The sequence below is a fragment of the Rhinolophus hipposideros genome (assembly GCF_964194185.1).
Source record: "Rhinolophus hipposideros genome assembly, chromosome: 12".
NCBI classification, from domain to species: Eukaryota; Metazoa; Chordata; class Mammalia; order Chiroptera; family Rhinolophidae; genus Rhinolophus; species Rhinolophus hipposideros.
This window is the reverse complement of record NC_138058.1, coordinates 28,523,322-28,541,980: the sequence shown is the minus strand read 5'-3', so window position 1 is coordinate 28,541,980 and position 18,659 is coordinate 28,523,322. Positions and strand designations below refer to the sequence as shown.

The 18,659-nt window shown below is 38.3% G+C and overlaps 1 protein-coding gene across 3 annotated transcripts; it reads right to left on the bottom strand.

Annotated features, from left to right (window-relative positions):
• Positions 1 to 3,990: 3,990 nt before the first annotated feature.
• CNRIP1 (cannabinoid receptor interacting protein 1) lies at positions 3,991 to 17,619 on the bottom strand. 3 transcript variants are annotated; one of them, XM_081068086.1, is made up of 4 exons: positions 16,894 to 17,385; positions 16,425 to 16,583; positions 14,728 to 14,878; positions 3,991 to 4,993 (listed from the first exon to the last, which is right to left on the bottom strand). In XM_081068086.1, the coding sequence occupies exons 1-4, from the start codon at positions 17,070 to 17,072 to the stop codon at positions 4,829 to 4,831; spliced, it is 654 nt and encodes a 217-aa protein (XP_080924212.1). In that variant the 5' UTR covers positions 17,073 to 17,385; the 3' UTR covers positions 3,991 to 4,828. The 3 variants fall into 3 exon arrangements, with proteins under 3 accessions (XP_080924212.1, XP_080924213.1, XP_080924214.1); XM_081068087.1 differs by lacking the exon at positions 16,425 to 16,583 and having other exon boundaries at positions 16,894 to 17,619; XM_081068088.1 differs by lacking the exon at positions 16,425 to 16,583 and having other exon boundaries at positions 3,998 to 4,993; positions 16,926 to 17,351.
• Between the last annotated feature and the right edge of the window lie 1,040 nt (positions 17,620 to 18,659).

Here is an 18,659-nt window from a genome sequence, read left to right as displayed (position 1 = left end):
GGTTTCTATATGAACACTGAGTTTCTAGAAATCAAATACTTCTCCTTAGTGACAATCATTTTTAAGTTGTACATATGTTTTTAATATATCCACTGTAATTTTCTTTGGGAAAAGCAAATGATCTACTAGGCTGAAAACAAGTTAAGACAAAAATCACCAGGTTAAAAAAACAAACTCTGCAGGAGTGTGGGCACAAAATGAAGTCATTTTAAATAAAATGTGTCAGGTGGAAAGGGAGAAGAGAAAGAAGATGCTTTTCATGTGATACATTATTTAATTTTAAAATACTTTGTGAAGTGGATATTATTATCATTTCATAAATGAGAAAACAGAAGAGCAAATAAAGTGACTTCTTATAAAATTAGCTGTTTAAACTTGAGCTTTGTTTTTCAACTTCTGAGTGTTTTTTTCCCCTCTGTAAAACAGACACAGGACATGTGCTGCCTACCTCACAGAGTTGTCAGGATAAAAGAAAAAACAAGTAGAATTTTTTACATCGTTCTTGACCTTTCCTGGATTTTAAGTTCTCTGATTCTGTTCTGATATTTGCACATTATTCAAAACTGGTCTTTATAAAAGAAACTTTGTGAAGCCTGTTTGTGGAGAAAGTCTTTTCCTAGAATATCTTAAAATATACAACTTTGAACTACTTATTTTCAAGTAATTAAAAATATTGTCTCTATATGAATTCTTTTTCTTTTTTTGGTATAAAAATAGAGCACAAACTTTGGTCATTATTTCAAATCCATGCATGGAATATCCTAGGAAGATAAGTTTTATTCCTTTAAATTCGTTCAGTGTTTCTCTTGACATTTTAAATAATTTTGTTTGAAAATGTATTTTGCCCTACCTTTTTAAATAAAACGCACCTAATAATATTATGTGAAGACACTGTTCTAAATGTTGTACATACATTCACTTATTTAATCCTCACGACCATTCTACAAGGTAAATACTACTATTACCTTCATTTTTCAAATGAGAAAATTGAAGCACAAAGATATTAAGTGACTTTCCTAAGGTCACACAGTTAGTAAGTAGCTCCAGAATCTGAACTCTTAAACACTGAGTCATGATGATACATTTCTGAAGATGATACATCTTCCTGGATAAAATAGGGCCCTAATTAGGTATATCAGTTTTTATTTGATATCCACAGAAACTACTGTGATTTAGTACAGGATTGTGTCTCTGTTGTCCCTGTCTATTATACTCTTTTGATTTACTTCATCTGCTTTTTATAAGTACATTACATTCATTACCTCATTTAATCCTTCCAACAATCATGTAACATGGAATTTTATATTCTACATATGAGTCTCCCTATTTTGTAGATGAGGCTAAGCCACCTGCCCAAGGTCACATATTAGTAAGTATCAGGCCCTCAAACACAGATCTGATTCCAAAGTCAGTGTTCTTAATCACTATGCTATAGTATTTTCATATCACAGAAGAATACTTCTTTCTTTTTTGCTTATTCAAATTCTACTCACCTTTCCAGTTTGCATTATTGTTTTCCAGAGAAACAGAACCAATAGTATGAGGAGATTTAGCTTATGTGATTATAGAAATTGGCTCATGTGATTATAGAGGCCAAAAAGTCTGCCATCTGCAATCTGGAGAACCAAGAAAGTCGATGGTGTAATTCAAGTCAAAGTAGAAGGTCTAGGACCCAGGGGAGCCAACGGTATAAGTCTAGTCTGAGTCCGAAGGCCCCAAAATGGGCGCGGGGATGGTCAATGGCATAAATTCTAGTCTGAGTTCGAAAGCCCAAGTACAAGGAGTATTGAGGTCCCAGGGCAGGAGAAAATGGATGTCCCAGTTCAAATGAAAAGTTACAAATTGCCTTCTTTCCTATAATTATTCTGCTTCCAATTTCCTAAAAGCCAGAAACCAGATTACCCTCTATGTGGGAACTGTCTCTAAAATATGGGTTGTGAGGTTTTGACAGAAGACCGGAGCCTTTCGTGAATGGACTTTGTGACATCTGTGATAAAGATCTTTAGTTTTTGGCATGTTTTCTGTGCTCAACTGTGATCCAGATAGTTTAGGAGGCTGGATTAGTGACTTCTCAATAAGCGACGTGTCACAAAATATAAATTCAAGGCATGTCTCCTGATCTACCTGTTTAAAGTGTTGTAGTCATCAACAGAATTAGAAGGATGGCCTTGTTCCTCAAGCTTCTGGGTAGCCATCTGATGCTTAGAAGTAAAGAGACGTGGCTACAACTTGTATAAAAATAGCCCTTCCAGATGGCTGAGGGGCAAAGTTACAACTCAGCAGCTTGATATAGCTGAGCACTCAAGTTTTGGAGTAGGAGGAGAGCTATGCGGGAAGTAGCCAGAGACACTGGGCTTGAGTCCAATCATAAGTAGAACAGTATATGCCAGGAGAGATCACTTAACGTGGCAGATTAGCTGTTAAGATTTCCTGTTTACTTCATCTCCATCTCCTCCCCACCTCCCTTGATTCAGCTTTACCTCTTAGCCCCTAGGAAACACACACACACACACACACACACACACTCTTTTTCTTTTAAGGAGTATAAAATAGAGTTACAAACTATAAATTTTAAAGGGCTTTAGAATTCTCCTGGCCTAACTTCTTGTTTTGGAGACAAGCAAACTGAGACACAGAAAATTGAGATGACCACGTAGGCTCAACCAGAGTGTTTGTGGGACTCAGATCTCCAGCTTCCCACCCAGGGCTCACCGTCTGGCTCCTCTGTGGGAGGGTGTGTGCAGTGGGCCACATTTTCCCCAGTTCTGCCAAGAATCACGGCAAACTCAAAAATCAAAGCCTTGAGTTTTGTTGTTTTGTTTTTTAAAGCCATGGAAATATTGCAAAAGCCATGATACTGCTTCCACCCCTCAAAACAAACACTAAAGCTTTGATAAATGAGTCACCAGCTTGAAACATGTTGTTTCATAAGTGAAAATGAAACTATTTGCTAATCAAATGCTTCAGCAGATTAAAATATGTAGTTTTCATATTTTCCCACCTTCTGATCACTGCATTTCTATTGGATATTCAGGAAGAAAACTTAAGCCTCTGTCTGTAGTAAATACATTGTTTTAAATATCTCAATGTCTGTTTAAATAATTGAGTGTTGGTGTTTAAAATCCAGTCATTAGGAATGGGTTAATGCTTACATTTAGCGGTCGTTGTAATAGACATTATTATTTTTGAAAAACGGTGACTTGAGAAGTGTGCTGCTCTCCTAAGCCAGCTCACAGCTAGTCCACATCCAAGACACTGCTGTGCTCTGCTGGCCGTACAGCTTCATTGCAGGTAAGTGACAGAGGTGGAAAGCGTTTCGGTGCTAGCCTTCCACATTCAGTTCTACGATACAATGACTCTTTACAGTACTCCCATTTGCCTTGCACAGTCTTACATGAAGGGTTTACAGGTATCAAAAACCCCACATCTCCAACTAATTTTTTCCAACACAATAGGGTTTGTGGTTCAATCTAGTTGAACAAGATTCCTTGTTCCCTAATATTACAATATTAGTGTAAATTAGTATGTTACTTTTGAAGAGGCAGTTTCTTTCCTTCTTAGGGATTCATCCTCAAACTTCATGGAGTACAGGCTTTGTGCCAGGTACCTTGCAGTGCCTTGGGAGCAGGCAAGGGGGTGTCTGCCCTGATGTACACCTACCATTATAGCACCGTGTCCTCATACTGCTCAGCGACCTCGCTGGCTGATGGGGCAATGTTCACCACGGAAGGAGGAATGGAGAGAGGACAGGGACAAGCATTTTCTGATTGCCCACCAAGTGTCCGAGCCTGTACTGGCTCTGTCAGAGCTGGCTAGAGCACTCTTATTAAATTGCCAGAATTGACCTATGAGTAAGTGTGGTAATTCTACTCCAGGTCTGTCCCCCTCTGTCACCCTGCAGCACAGGTGGAGATCTGAGTGGAGCTGGCCTGGAGCAGAGGCCCACCTGCTAAACACATATTGCCCAAATTAAGAAGGCAAGTCAGGATATGATTTTCAACACCTTTATTAAGAAATATCAAAAGTTGATTACAGTCCCATACACAGTTTTACAAAGTTCAAGTGAAGGGGAATGTTGGGGTGCCATCAATATAACACTAGGGTCACTTGCCAAGGAGACAACCCTATAACTCCTGTCACCTCGCTTGACAGTGGTCCAAAACCATGTTCTTTCCCATTTCCACTAGGCCACAGCACAAAACCTCAAATTACTTGAAAGAATTTTAATACATTGTACATCTATCTTAAATATTTCTCCTTTTATTTTGTCATCATTCTTCGCTGAAAAAGCTAAGCTGTTTATAGGATGCACGTTCGAGTCCCATTCACTGCTGTTTGTATTACATTTTCACAAAGCCTGCTGTGAGAGCTGCAAAACATTGCAAGTTAGCATGTTACCATATTACACTTGCAAGAGAACCCAGTCATATTGTTATTTTTTTATTTCACGTTTCACAAAAGAGGGAAAATCACTCCACTTGTAAACAAAATACCACAGTCATTCAGTAGAACCGTTAAGTATGGGACACGCCTGCCAGGTCCACTGAGGTCCTTACAAGCGGCCAACAGCATGACTGGGGACAACCGGAAGCAGGAACACCAACACAGAATACGGGAAGGGATCTTCTCGGGGACGGCACGTCACGATCTTTTGTCAGGGACATTGCATCAGAGGGGAATGACACTTTCAAAATAATCGGGGCTAGTAGGTCACTGGCACCCGATGGGAAACAGCAACGGTGTGGTGTGCCTTGGTGAAGGCTTGTGCTGGGTTATCTGAAAGTAGATTTCTGAAGAGATTGTCCAGCAACATCAGAAAGAGCCATTTTCAAAGGAAAGATTCCTTGTTCACCCACATAAGACTGCGTGTCTCATTGGGCTTGCACTCATACTCAATGACAGAGAAGGGGCTTCCCCACTGGCAGTGATCTCTCTTGTGGTAATTGTAGAACTTGACTTGCCACACCGTCTCGAAGGTCCCAATGTCAGTGAACTGAAGGAAGACAAACACACCCCATGAATACGTCATTCTGCCATGAGCAATAGATGAGAGCCAACATTAGTGACAGAGGTCCTGCATCTTCAACTGTAATCAATCAATATGTTTTGGGTTGGCAAACCTTGGCCTTTTACGAACTATCTTTCATTATTAAGGGAGATATTTTCCTGAAAAGCTGTGGGTGAACCATTTTCGCTCTATGAAATCTTATTCTCATTGTATGAGTGGCATTCGCTATCATATTGCCCTTAATAAAACGAACTCTCCAAATGTATCTGTTTTTCCAAATTTAATTTCTGGAAACCACTCATAGAATCTCAACATTTTAGAGCTTGCCATAGAAGGGGGATTGGGAAGAGAAGAGAAGATAATATTTAATGATTGTTTTTTTGGTTTCTATTTCAAAAGACAGCTGTACAAAATAATATAAGCACAACATAACTAAACATAAGATAACAATTGCCCTCTATCGCTAATTTCAATTCCAGGGAAAACAATTTTGTTGAAAGCATTTCACTGTTAAAGACCCTAATTTAACTTTTAAATACTACTGAGTGTTTATAAGTCAAGATCCAAGCCCATGTCTCAGGCTTTGATTGTAACTTACCCAGAACTATATTTTAGTACCTACTAAATGCCTTGCATGTATAAAATTTTGTATAAGGCATGATTCTTGTTCTCAAGAAGTTTGCATTCTGCTTCCCGAAGGTAGGCCCTGAAAATCACTGCACTGAACTCTTCTGAGCCATAAGCACATAATTCTCATGTAGCTGAGAAGAGGGCACAGAATACCCTAGAGGCCACTGGGCAGTTGCTCAAGTGGCCTGTGGGGTAGCCTGACCCTGCTACCAGCTCCTGGAGCTATTTAGGGGCTCTGGCATTCAACAGCATGATGCCTGTCCTTATTTTCTCCTCTGACCCTCCCCTGTCATGGGAGGGGACAGGGACTGACTTGGCAGGGTTCTTAGACTTGTCAGGAGCCAGAAGACATGGGAGGGGGAGGGCAGTGAGCAGCAGGAGCCTTGTGGCTGCTACAGAACAAGGGTGATCAGGTGCTTCCCAGATTGCTTTCCAAGATGCTCTCAAAATTATATCTTGCACCATTGCCTCATCCTGCTAATTTAATCCCAAAACAAGATTTGGCTTTCCTTTGGGGTGTTTGCTTGACTTGAAACAGTGGGTGATATACCTAGAGTCCACAAATTTTCTCCCAGATAAGAAAATGCAGTATGTCTTTTGAGAGAGTCTTGGCTTAAAGACCTGTACAAGTATACAACAGCTTTATTCACAATAGCCCAGACAGGATCAGCCCAAATGTTTCATCATTCACCTGGTGATAGACAAATTTCGTATATCTATAAAATGGCATTTTACTCAACAATAAAAAGGAACATACTGGTATCCTGAGCAAAAGAATCTAGACTCTAAAGGACACATACTGTATGAAACTCATATCTATATATAAAATCTCATATATACATATAAAATCTGTGCTGACAGGAAATATCTGTGGTTACCTAGGGCCCTGTGTTGGAGGAAGTGAGTGATGGAACTGCGCAAGAGGGAAGTTTTTGGGGTAATGAAAATATTTTACATCTTGATTGGGTGGTGGTTATGTGAGTATTATATGTACATGTTTGTCAAAACTCATTGATCAGTGTTCTTTAAAAGGGTACATTTATTATATATAAACTCTACCTTAACATTGATCAAAAAATAAAAATATTGATTTTTAGCCAGCTACAAAAAAAAACAGGTACTCTAAACACTGCCAATGGGAACTGAATTTTACAGCCTTTTGGAAGGATAATTTGTATCAAGTGAAAGGTGTGAATATACTCCGGTCTAGAAATTTTATTTGTAATTTATCTTAAGAATATCACAGTGTTTAGAGTAGTGAAAAATTGAACACTAAATGTCCATCTGTCAGACATTAATTACAACATATCGATATAATGGAATACTATGTAGAAATTCTAAATATAAACATTTAATAAACTTCTTCTATTATTTATATATTACCTGAACTAAGCAGAGTAACAACAAAAATGTCTAATAGTAATTCAATTAAAATTATACATGTTAATAAGTTTTATTTTTGTCTATGTACTTATTCGTATTTTCAAAATTTAATGATTGAATTTTCCTTTTATAATCAGAAAAAATGTTAAGTCAAACTATATTTACAAGAATTACCAAATAGTTAATATCCTTAATATACAATAATTTATGAATTAATTACTAAGAGCTCCTAAGAACATTTGGATAAAGCTGGAACATAGTTCATTAAAAAGAAAAAAATGGCTAACATCTAAAAATATTCAAATGTAATATTAGTAATTCAAAAAATGAAACTTGTACAGAGATAATATTCACTTATCAAATAAGCAAAAATTTCTAAATACCAGAAGTAATCTAAGCACTCAACTTTAGAAAATATGATGAAAATGGCGACCTATCCATGTGATGGATTTATATATCCATTAAACATGAATATAGAGTTGTTAACGATGAGTGAAAATGATTAGGACAATGTAAACAGGAAAAGATGGGTTAAAACAGTTTATATACAGTATGAGCTCAAACATGTAAAATAAGATGTACAGAAAAAAGAAAATGAAAAAATATTAACAACAGAGTTTCTAAATAAAGAAATTGAGTCATTTTCTACTCAGATATTTTTGCAATAAATGTTACTTTTATAATTAGAAAGAATATTTTAGATGGTAAAATGGATTTATCATCCATGAAAAATTAACACATATATTCCTCAACTCCTAGGGATTTTACAAATTCTCTTAAGGAGACGTATGTGCTAATGAAAATATTACAACTTGTATGTACAACCTGGTGGTGGTGGTAAGAATAAAATGAAATCTCAGTCTATAAGTCACCAAGACTTTTAAAGAGGGTTTAGTATTATTGTTTTTGACCAGCACAGGGCATTCCACACTTTAAGTATAACTGAATTAAATTAAAAAAATATTTTACCAACACCAGCTAGGGAAGCAGCATGAAACCATGCTATGTAAGAGGAAAAAACAATACTGAGGCCCTTTTTTTTTAAATAGACAAAAATTGGTTGTAAAAAAAACAAATTAAGATTATGACCAGAGGTAAGAAAAAACTTACGGTACTATACTTATAACCTTAAAACTAAGAAAGTCTCCATCTAAGAGTTCTAAGTAACACAAGAGACCAAAATAGAAATCTGCCGACAGCAACAGTTATAGCTAAAGATATGGGATATTAGGTGCTTCATATTTTGGTTTTGTTTCTTCTTTTTTCATGTTGGATCCAAGGTCATGGTGTAGAAAATTTAACTGTTGCTAATTATGCATATAATTTCCTCTTTCCCATGTTTTAGTTGTTTTATCTTCCCATTAGCCTTCTTCCTTATTATTCTTTCCTCTGGGGTTTTATTTCCTGGGTATCTCACAATCTAGCTCAAAATTTCTTCTCTTTTGGCTAAGAACAGATGGAGAAAGAGACAATATCACTATAGATCCTATAGACCTTAAATTAGGAACAACCTTATACCTATGCGTTTAATGAAATGGACAAATACTTTGAAAGATACAAAGTATCAGTAGACCTCTATCTACTAAAGAAATTGAATTTGTAGTTAAACATTTTCCAAGAAAGAAAATTTTAGGCACAAGTGGCTTCAATGATAAATTCAGATATTTAAGGGGAAAAATACCAATTCTACATAAATTTTTTCAGACAGAGGAAGGGACCCTTTTCAATTCATTTAATAAAGCTAACGTTACCCTATACCAAAACTTGACAACGATATTACAAGTAAAGGAAAATTACAGATACAAATTCTTCATGGATTTATGCATAAGATTGGCTTATACTTTTTATTTGCTTCAGATATTAATAAATCAAATCTAGAAATATATAATAAGGATATTATATCAGGAGCAAGAAAGTTCATCATATTAACAAAATAAAGGAGAAAAACCACATAATCACACTAATAGATGCAGAAAGACCATCTGGCAATTCGACATTCATTCATGATAAACTCTCAGCACACTAGGAATAGAAGGGAAGCTTTTCAAACTGATTAAGGGGCATTGATGAGAAAAAAACCTATATTTAACATCACCCTTAATGGTAAGAGACTGAGACCTTTCCCTGTAAGATGGAAAAAAAGGCAAGGTTATTAGCTCCTACTACTCCTATTCAGCATTGTATTAGAGTTTTGAATCAGTACCAAAGGCAAGACTCCTTAGGGAAGTAAAAGCTGTCACTATTAACAGATGAACAACTGCTTGCAGAAAAATACTAAGCAATCTAATAAAAAGCTACTACAATTAATAAGTGAATTTAGCAAGTTTGCAGGATACACTATCATTTCTAAAACCACTACATTTCATAAAGAAAAATACTAGCACTGAACAATTGCTATGTTTTTAATATTTCACCAATTTTGTAGGTGAAAATTGGCATTACCCTATTTGTATTTTTCAAATAGTGAAATTCAGCCATTTTCCATATATTATTGGTCATTTGTATTTCTTCTTTTGTGAATTGCCTATTTATGTTTTAAAATTAGTTTTCTATTTCCCTGTCTTACGGTTATCTTTTTCTTATAGATTTCTAAGAATTCTTTGCAGTATTAAGTTACAGATCTTGCCAAATTACTAGACAGAGCTGACATGAGGAACAACTTTTATATTTGGGAGTGCTTGCATAAGGCTCTCCACTCCACACAAACAGCCTCATAACAAGCTAATATACCTCCCTGCCTTATTCCTCCAAACTCCCACCAGTCTCCCACTAAAGAGGGCCAACCGAAGGGGAACCTTATGATGATTTGTGCAGACAGCTTCTCCATCTGGCCTCTGTCCTTGGAAGGACTGAGTAGGGAATTAGTCATGTTAAAACACAAGTCAACATTCTGTTTGAAGGAGGGGTTGTGAGCTTTTAGAGCTGGGTAATGCTTTCTTAACTCCTAGTACCAGGGCCTGTGGAATTATTTGAATAAAGAGATCACTGGCATTAATCTCAGTCAGATGGCATTTGACTACTTCCTGGCTTGAGCTTCAGTGGGCAGTAAAGGGCTGTGGGAAGTTACTAACGGCAGCAGCAATTTCTGCATGGGCAGTAACAAATCAAGGCAACACAGCATTTTTCACCAATTGTCATTTGCCTTTTAATTTAAATCACCTTTTAATGAAAATTTAATTTAACTTTGTTTATGATATTTGACAAAAATTTTACCTTGTGTATAATCAAAATTTTCAATTTTTACCTTTGGATTTCTTCCATTTCTTTTAGGTTCAGATTAATTCTCTTTGATTTTTCAAAAAGTTGGCTTTTTTTACAGATAACTCATTGATCTATCTGAAATATGTTTTGGAGTACGGTATCAGGAAAGCACAACAGTGATGTTTCTCCCAAATCGCCAATTATCCTAGCATTATTTATCCAATGATTTAAAAATCCAAAAAAACTATGTACTTTGAAGTGACTTTAGACTCATAAGAAATTGCTCTGGTATAACCTTAATCCAGTTTCCATTGCTGGATTCAACTACTCTGTTGGGTTTACTTGGACATCTTAAGACTTCCCTGTTGTCTGTGAAACAGTGATTGTGTCTGTAATTTATAATACTTGAGCTTGAAATGTTGGTGACAAAAGTCATAAAATAGTATTAAAGGGTATATAAGGCTTTCATTACTAGAATGATATTTGAACTTAACTTAGAGTTACTGACTTGAGTCAATAATATATTACCTACGGTATTTAGTTTCTAATCAAATATTGCCAAACACGTAACAAAACAGGAAAGTATAACCTATATTCAGGAAAAAAAATTCATTATGTAGTAACTTACTCTAAATGGGGCCAAATGCTGGATTTACCAGACAAATATTTAAAACCAGGAATTATAAATATGCTCAAAGAAATAAAAGGAAATATGGTTTCAGTGAACAAATGGTATCTCAAGAAATGGAAACTATAAAAAGTGCAAATGAAAATTCTAGAGGTGAAAAATATAATAGAAAAAAAAAGAAGATAAGCATAATAGCAGACTGGAAATGATAAAAGAAAAAACTCAGTGAACTTGAGGATATATCAATAGAAATGATCATTTAAAGAACTATCAAAGAAAATTGAAGAGACTTGAACAGGACCTTAAATACCTGTACTCCAAGGAAAGGAAAGAATGGAGTTGAAAAAAATTTTTTTAACAAAATAATGGTTAGAAATAACCAAAATTTGGTAAAAACAAAACAACAACAAAAAAACCCTATAGATTCAAGAAATTCAATGGGCCCCAAGCAAAAGACATACAAAGAAACCACACTTAGGTCCACCATAGTCAAACTACTTAAAACTAGAACTGTACAACATGCAAAGGGATCATTTATTTTATATATACATAAAATGTTACATATGTAAATATTATGTATATGTGTCTTATACTTAAATTGAAATATCTCCATGCAAATAAAGGAAAGAAATAAAGATAAGAACAGAAATTAATGATATAGAAAAATGGACAGTGAAACATATGAAAACAAAGCTGGGTTTTCGAAAGGCCCAATAAAATTGCTAAATTACTAGTTAGATTGATCAGAGGGGGAAAAAGGCAAATCATGAATATCAAGATTGAAAGAGTGGACGTCATTGTAGATCCTAAGACATTAAAGGATGGTGGAGGATTATCAACAACTTTGTGCCAATAAATTTGATAATTTAATTGAAATCAATGAATGACTTCAAAGATAAATTACAAACATTAACTGAAGAAATAAAACCTGAGTAACCCAATATCAACTAAGGAAATTGAATTTGTAACTAAAAACCTTCAAACAAAGTAAAAACACTTACATTTATTGGTGAATTCTATCCAACATTAAAGAATTATATCAGTTCCACACAAACTCTTCCAGAAAACAGAAGAGTGAACACATTCCAAATCATTTTATGTTGCCAGTATTATTACTCTGATACCAAAACCAAATGAAGACATTACAAGAAAAGAAAACAACAGATTAATATCCCTAAGGAACATAGATATAAAAATCTTCAACAAAATATTAATGAATCAAATCTAGCCATATACAGAGAATATACCATAACTAAATAGTATTTATTTTGGGAATCAAGGTTGTTTTAACATTGAAAAAGCAAGGTGATCTACAATAGAACAGAACAAAAAAGAAAATACCATATGATCACCTCAAAAGATCGAGAAAACATATTTGAAAACATTTTGCAACATATTCATGATAAAAACTAGTAAACTAGCGATAGAAGGAACCTTCCTTAACCTGAGTTTACCAAAAAGAAAACAAACCTACAGCTAACTTCATATACTTAGTGTTGGAAAACTGAATGCTGATAAATTTAACAAAATATATATAAGTCTGTACAGGGAACACTGTAATATGTTATAGAGAGAAATTAAAGAAGAACCAAACAGAGATATCATATTCATGTATTAGAAAGCTCAATATTAAAGTGTCAAATTTCTCCAAATTAACCTATAGATTTAATGCATAACCAATGAATATCCCAATTTTTGGAGAAATTGATAAGCTCATTCTAAAATCTGTATAAAAATACAAAGGGCCTAGACTAGCCAAAGTAACTTTGAATAAACAAAGCTGGAATGTTTATGCAACCTGATTTAAAGACTACAGTACAGATAATGAAACAAAATTGTTTTGGCTCTTCTAGGTCTTTTGCATTTCCAAATTTAAAAGACTGATACATAATTAAGTGTGTAAAGCAAGTAAAATTCTCATACATTGCTGGTAGAAATATGAAATGGTACAACAGTCTGGATATTTCTTATATAGTTAACATATACTTTCCTTGTGACTCATCAAATCTCCTCTTAGGTATTTGCTCAAGAGAAATGAAAATGTATTCATACTAAGAATTATACTCCAATGTTCATAGCAGCTTCATTCATAATACTAAAAGCTGAAAACAACCCAGATGTCCATTTATTGGAGGATAAATAAACTACAGTATACCCATACAACGACTACGACTCACTAATAAAAGGAACCAACTACTGATACATAGAACAATGTGAATGAATCTCAAGGACATTATGATAAGAGAAAGAAGTCAGACACAACAGTGTGATACCATTTACATGAAATTCTAGGCAGTTAAAACTGTTATTGAGAAGAAAAGCTCAGGTAGGCTAGGGTTTGGGGGACTGATTACGAATAGGCATAAGGGAATTTTTCAGGTGACAGAAATGTTCTATATTTTTTTATTGGGGTGATGATTGCATAGTATTATCCATGCGTTAAAACCTATGTAACTGCACATTTAAAACTGGGACATTTTATTGCATGTAAATTTATATCAAAGTTGATGTAAAAACCTTCAATGAATTCCTATAGGCTTTAGGATAAATCTGACAGGAAAGAAGGTACTGTAACATCCAACACCTATTTACTTCTCCAGCTTTATCTTGGGTCAGTCCCTGCCTAAATCTCTGCCCCTGCCATGTGGGATTTTTCTCATTCATTAGAACACATTATGCTCTCTTCCAGCTCTTGACTTTACTAGCTCCTCTTTCCTTATGTGCTCCCTCTTCCTGCAACTCTTATTCATCCTTTAGTTCTGCCTTAAGAAAGCCATCCTCCAAATCTTGGACTAGGATAAGACCTCTGGTAGATGCTCCAAAGGCATCTCTACGTTTTCACCGCATTTTATATAATAATAACAATTATTTGCTTTATTATTGATAATCATGTATAAAGTATGTTTTCCTTCTCTAGCTTAAAAGGTCCATGAAGCCAGGTATGTCTATTTTTTTCACCACTCTTCTACCAGTGTCTGATACATAAAAAATTCACGTATGTTTGCTGACAAATCAAGCAAATAAAAAATTTAATAAAAATCTAAGAATTCTAAATAAAATATTAGACATTGAATTTAGCAATATATTAAAAAATAATACATAATTTTAAAGTGGGGTTTATTTTAAGAAATAAAGGTAGGTTAGTATTTGAAAATGTATTATATAATTATTACATTAATATATCAAAGGAAGTAAATTACCTCCATAGATGGAAAAAGGAATTAGATGAAATTTAACACATTGTCCAATTAAAAAAATACCTTTAGAGAACTAGAAAAAGAATGCTTTAACTTGATAAATAGTTGAAACTAGCATTGTACCTACTAGTGAAACCCTGAAGACAAGAATACTTATCACCACTAGCAGGCAACATTATTCTAGAAACATTAGCCAATGCAGTAAGGAAAAAAAAAATCAGAAATTGATACAGTTATGTGTAGTTTATTACTTTCTATTTGAAAAACCCAGGATAATTTGCTAAAAAATTTTAGTAAGCAAGTTCAGTAAGGCAGTCAGTTGCAAAATACATATTTTATTTACAACATATTAGAAAAGCAATGTATTTAAAACAATGTAGCTTTGGAATAAGAATAGACCGATCGATGCACTAGATTAGAAAGTGTAGAAAGAGCCTTAAAATTTTTACCATATAAGAAATTACCATGAAATTGACTCTTGGAGAAGCATGAATTATTTAATTAATTGTATTGGGACATTCTGGACAAATAGATTCTAATATGAAACCATGAATTGAGATAATATTTCATAATTTCATAACATTTCCTTTTATACCTTTTCTTAGAGGGAGACAGTGATTGTGTTCTATGGTTTCCATTTGCCCTGGTACCGCAACCCAACACCCCCGAGTAGGCCTTACCGGCATTGTGATCTGGATGGGTTGTCGTTCTCCACTCTTGGTTGGGGCCACACCTTCTGTGTCATATGTGCCCGTATAAACAATTCTGTCCCCATCAGGTTCTTTAGACTTCAGCTCCAGTGGGACAAGCACACCACCAATGGAGATGTTCCTGCAATGGACTTGAGTTGACCACAAATGGTAGGAATTCACTTAGGCCCCCTGTGCTGGTCTGCACCACCACCCGCGGCAGGAATTCTACAGGGTATGGCTAAAGGAGACCTTGTAGGGGGGGTAGAAAGTACTGAATGTTCAGGAGGCTTGGGTTCTGCAGCTAACCACGTATGTGACCACAGACCAACTACTTAATCTCTGGACTGACCTCAGTATTCACATCCAGAATAGCTACAAAAGGCCTACTTTGACTCTATCAGTGGTCCTCCTCTTTAGCTTCTCATCTGGGGAGCTATGAAAAACCTACCTATACCCGGCCACATCACACATCCCAGAGATTAGGAGTCAGTTGGCCTGGGGTGTGGTTTGGGCACAGGTAAATTTATTTTAAGATTCTCTAGGTGATTCTAATGTGTAGGTAGGGTTGAGAACCACTAAACTAATTCTCTAATGATGTTTTTCTGTTCCAACAATCAGGGGTCCTGTGAGTTGAGGTACTCCTTCTCAAGCCAGTCACACCACCAGAAATTCTCACTGGCACTATTCCTTTGTGTTTGGGTAATGTTCTCAAAGAGTCATCCCTGAACTAGCAGTATCACCTGCCAACCCAGTAGGAAGCAAATTCTTAAGCCCCACTCTAGGATGAGACTTAGCCATCTATATTTTAGCATGCCCTCTACATGATTCTGATCACGTAAGTCTGAGAACCATTGGGTTAGGGCATTGAAAAACCCTTGACAAAATTAAAGTGTAACTAGAAAAAAAATAGTTTTGTCATTAATACAAATTCATTTTTAGATTAGTTTGAAAAATAGAGAACTACCCTGAAGAAAATGGATATAAAACAGGTAACTTGAGAGAAGAGGTTGGTTGCCAGCAAAAACGGGAGAAAAGTCTGGATCATAGGGAGAGGCACAGAGCACCGGGACACAGGAGGGTAATGGGGCAGTTGTGGGGGATGTGACAAATGGATGCACCAAGAGCACTAGAAACAAGCCAGGTTTGGTTCTAGGTCCTTGGATGAATGGCTACGAGGACACTCAAGCTATAAAAGGTGTCTGCTGGATGCAAAGCTCCTCCTCTCCCCCAGGCTCAGGATCTGGTAGATGATAGAGATGGTTGTTTCCTCCTTCCACACTAGACTTCACCTCAGGTTTAGGTGGAGGCTGACAGGTAAAGGACTCCACCCCTGGATACTTGCCCATAAGCTACCACACCTGACCTCACTGACTTTCCAGCCCGAGGTCTACTGGGTGCATCAACTGTGGTAGCAGGGAAGAGACCATTTCTGCCACGAATAAATTTTTAAAAACCCATCTTTTTGTTGTAAGGATGTTGCTAATCCCAGGCACCATCATCACTAGGCTGAACAGACAACTCGGGAGAAAAAGAAAAACACCCAGCACGGAAAACCATCAAACTAGGCCAAGCCTGGGAGACTGCGCCCTGACGTGTCCCTCCAGCCCTGCGGTCCTCAGCCACGTAAGGGCGGATGAGGAGCGTCCTCAGGGAGCCCCAATAACCGCCCCCCCCCCCGCATTTACACTTCATTCCTCAGCCTTTCTCCCTCCTTCAGCCTCGCGGTCAGACTCGGGCGGGACGCCAGGACTTGGGAGAGGAGCACCCGGGTTGCGGAAGGTGAATCCCGCGGCAAGCAGCTCCCATCTGCACCGCCCCGGCCGCCTGGGCGTCCGCGCTGATGGCTGGGCAGAAGGGATGAGAAATTTGCAAGGAAAAAAAATATATAACCCTAACCCCCTGGCTTTCTGTTATTGTTTTAAACATCTCACCTCGCGATGGGTGGAGGGAAGAGAGAATGTAGGAAAGACAAGCGTTGGGCAGAGCAGAGGACCAAGAGGGACTGGGAGCAGACGTCTAACCCCCAACCCCCGGTCCCGCCGGGCACCGGGCGATCCTAGAGCGGCCCGGGAGGCTCGGGCTGCCCCGGGGGCCTCGGTGTCCCGCGCGTACCCCAAGCGGGGCCGGGCATCCGCGGCGCGCGCCCGCACTCACTCGACCTGCAGCGTGCTGGGCTTAATCTTCACCTCCACCTTGTAGGAGGAACCGGTGAGCAGCTTGATGGTGCGGTTCTGACCGAAGCGCTGCCCATCCACCTTGAAGAAGACCGGGCCATCATTGGGTTGGATGCGCAGCGCGATGGAGAGGCGCACCAGGCCGGGCAGGTCCCCCATGGCTGGGCGCTGGGCGGGCGCGGTGGCTCTGGGGGCCGGAGGAGCACGCCGGCTGCGCCCCAGCGGCTGGAGAGCGGGGGGCGGAGAGGAAGCGCGGGGAGGGAGCGGGGGGTGGCGGAGCGGAGGCTGCCTCTGGAGCCCTGGCCGTCGCGGCCGTCCGTCTGGGCTTTTGAGGAGCAAGTCCCGAGGCTGTGGCGTCCCCTCCCCCGAGAGGAAGCGCGCGGCAGGGTCAGCTCCGAGGCCCCGAGCCGCCCCATCCCCCGCTCCCGGGGCTGTTCTCCGCGCCGGGGGGATCCCTGCGGCCCGCAGGCCACAGGCCGATGAGCGTAGCTGGGGGCGAGAGAGTTAACCCTGCTTACGCACCATAATCCCTTTCAGCTAGGGGAGCGGAGGACATTCAGGCTCCTCCTAGAGCGGCGCGGGGCGGTAGGAGAAGAGGGTAGTACTGGGGTTCAGCGACACTACACCAAGGAGCGAGATCTGGGAATCGGGATACCACCTCCGTCAGCAAAGGGCTGTGGACACCATTGCTCGCGGGTCCGGATCCACGCAGGCAGGAGGAGACCGAGAGGAGAAAGGGAGACGGGAAGCGGAGCAGGAAACCGCTAGCCAGTGATTTAAATTTCAGGAAATAGGAGTCTTTCCAAAGCTTAGGGGAAATGGCCAAGGGAAGACTCAGTTCCTTCTAATGTGGACTGCAAACCACACTTGATTAGGAAATGCGCAAGGAAGAGCAAAAGAAAACAAGCAATATCAATCCAAGGAGCTCCACCTTCTTGTGGATATGTATTTCCATTATGTGTCTCCTTGTCCCACGAGTGACATGGTGTAACGCATCACATATATATTTACAGATCCCGATGGATGAGCTATTAACCCTGGCCTGTGTTGAAGGCATAGTTGGTGACAAGAGGAGGGATCCTTAATAAAAGCTTTTGGGCAGAGCACTCCGTCCGACACCTCAGAGTTTAGATTTGCATAGTAAGCATAGTTAGAGAGACTTCATAGCAGAAGTCGGTGGACAGATCCTGATTTTGGAAGCAAGGGGAGACCAAGGGTTTTAAGGCTCCATTGGGAATGACTTCAGAGAGCGAGCTCCTGCTTCAGCACCACCTAGATGGTGGATAGTACCAGGGCCGAGAACACACCTGGGCGTGGAGAAGCGGCTTCCTGAGGACGAGAGAGCAGGGACCGGCCTGTTTGGTAGTTTGTGTTTACCCAGGTTACTATTGCTTGTCTCTACAAATAGCATCGCCTCGAGAGTTATTTATTTCCTTCATTATTCTACAAAAAGAAATCCGCTTTAGCTCTCATGCCAGAGTTGTTTGCAATATTCCCTACACCATTTTGAACAGTATTAAAATCTGCAGGGCTGCAGAATTTTGTGTGATTATTCGCTTCTCTGATATTCTGACATTGCATAGATTTGCTGATCATACCATACTTGCTGACAGTATATTATATCCTTAAAAAACTGATACATATATATATATATGTATATATATATATAGAGAGAGAGAGAGAGAGAGAAATATCTGTATCTATAGATATATAATACATTAATGTAAAGATATATAGCTAGCTAAA

Excerpts from the sequence above, each read along its gene's own strand:
- CNRIP1 (XM_081068088.1), bottom strand. The coding sequence starts at position 17,329 with ATGGGGCGGCTCGGGGCCTCGGAGCTGACCCTGCCGCGCGCTTCCTCT. Across the intron at positions 14,879-16,925 it reads GTTCCTCCTACAAGGTGGAG|GAACATCTCCATTGGTGGTG; the intron begins GTGAAGATTAAG and ends AGTCCATTGCAG. Across the intron at positions 4,994-14,727 it reads CCATCCAGATCACAATGCCG|TTCACTGACATTGGGACCTT; the intron begins GTAAGGCCTACT and ends GTCTTCCTTCAG.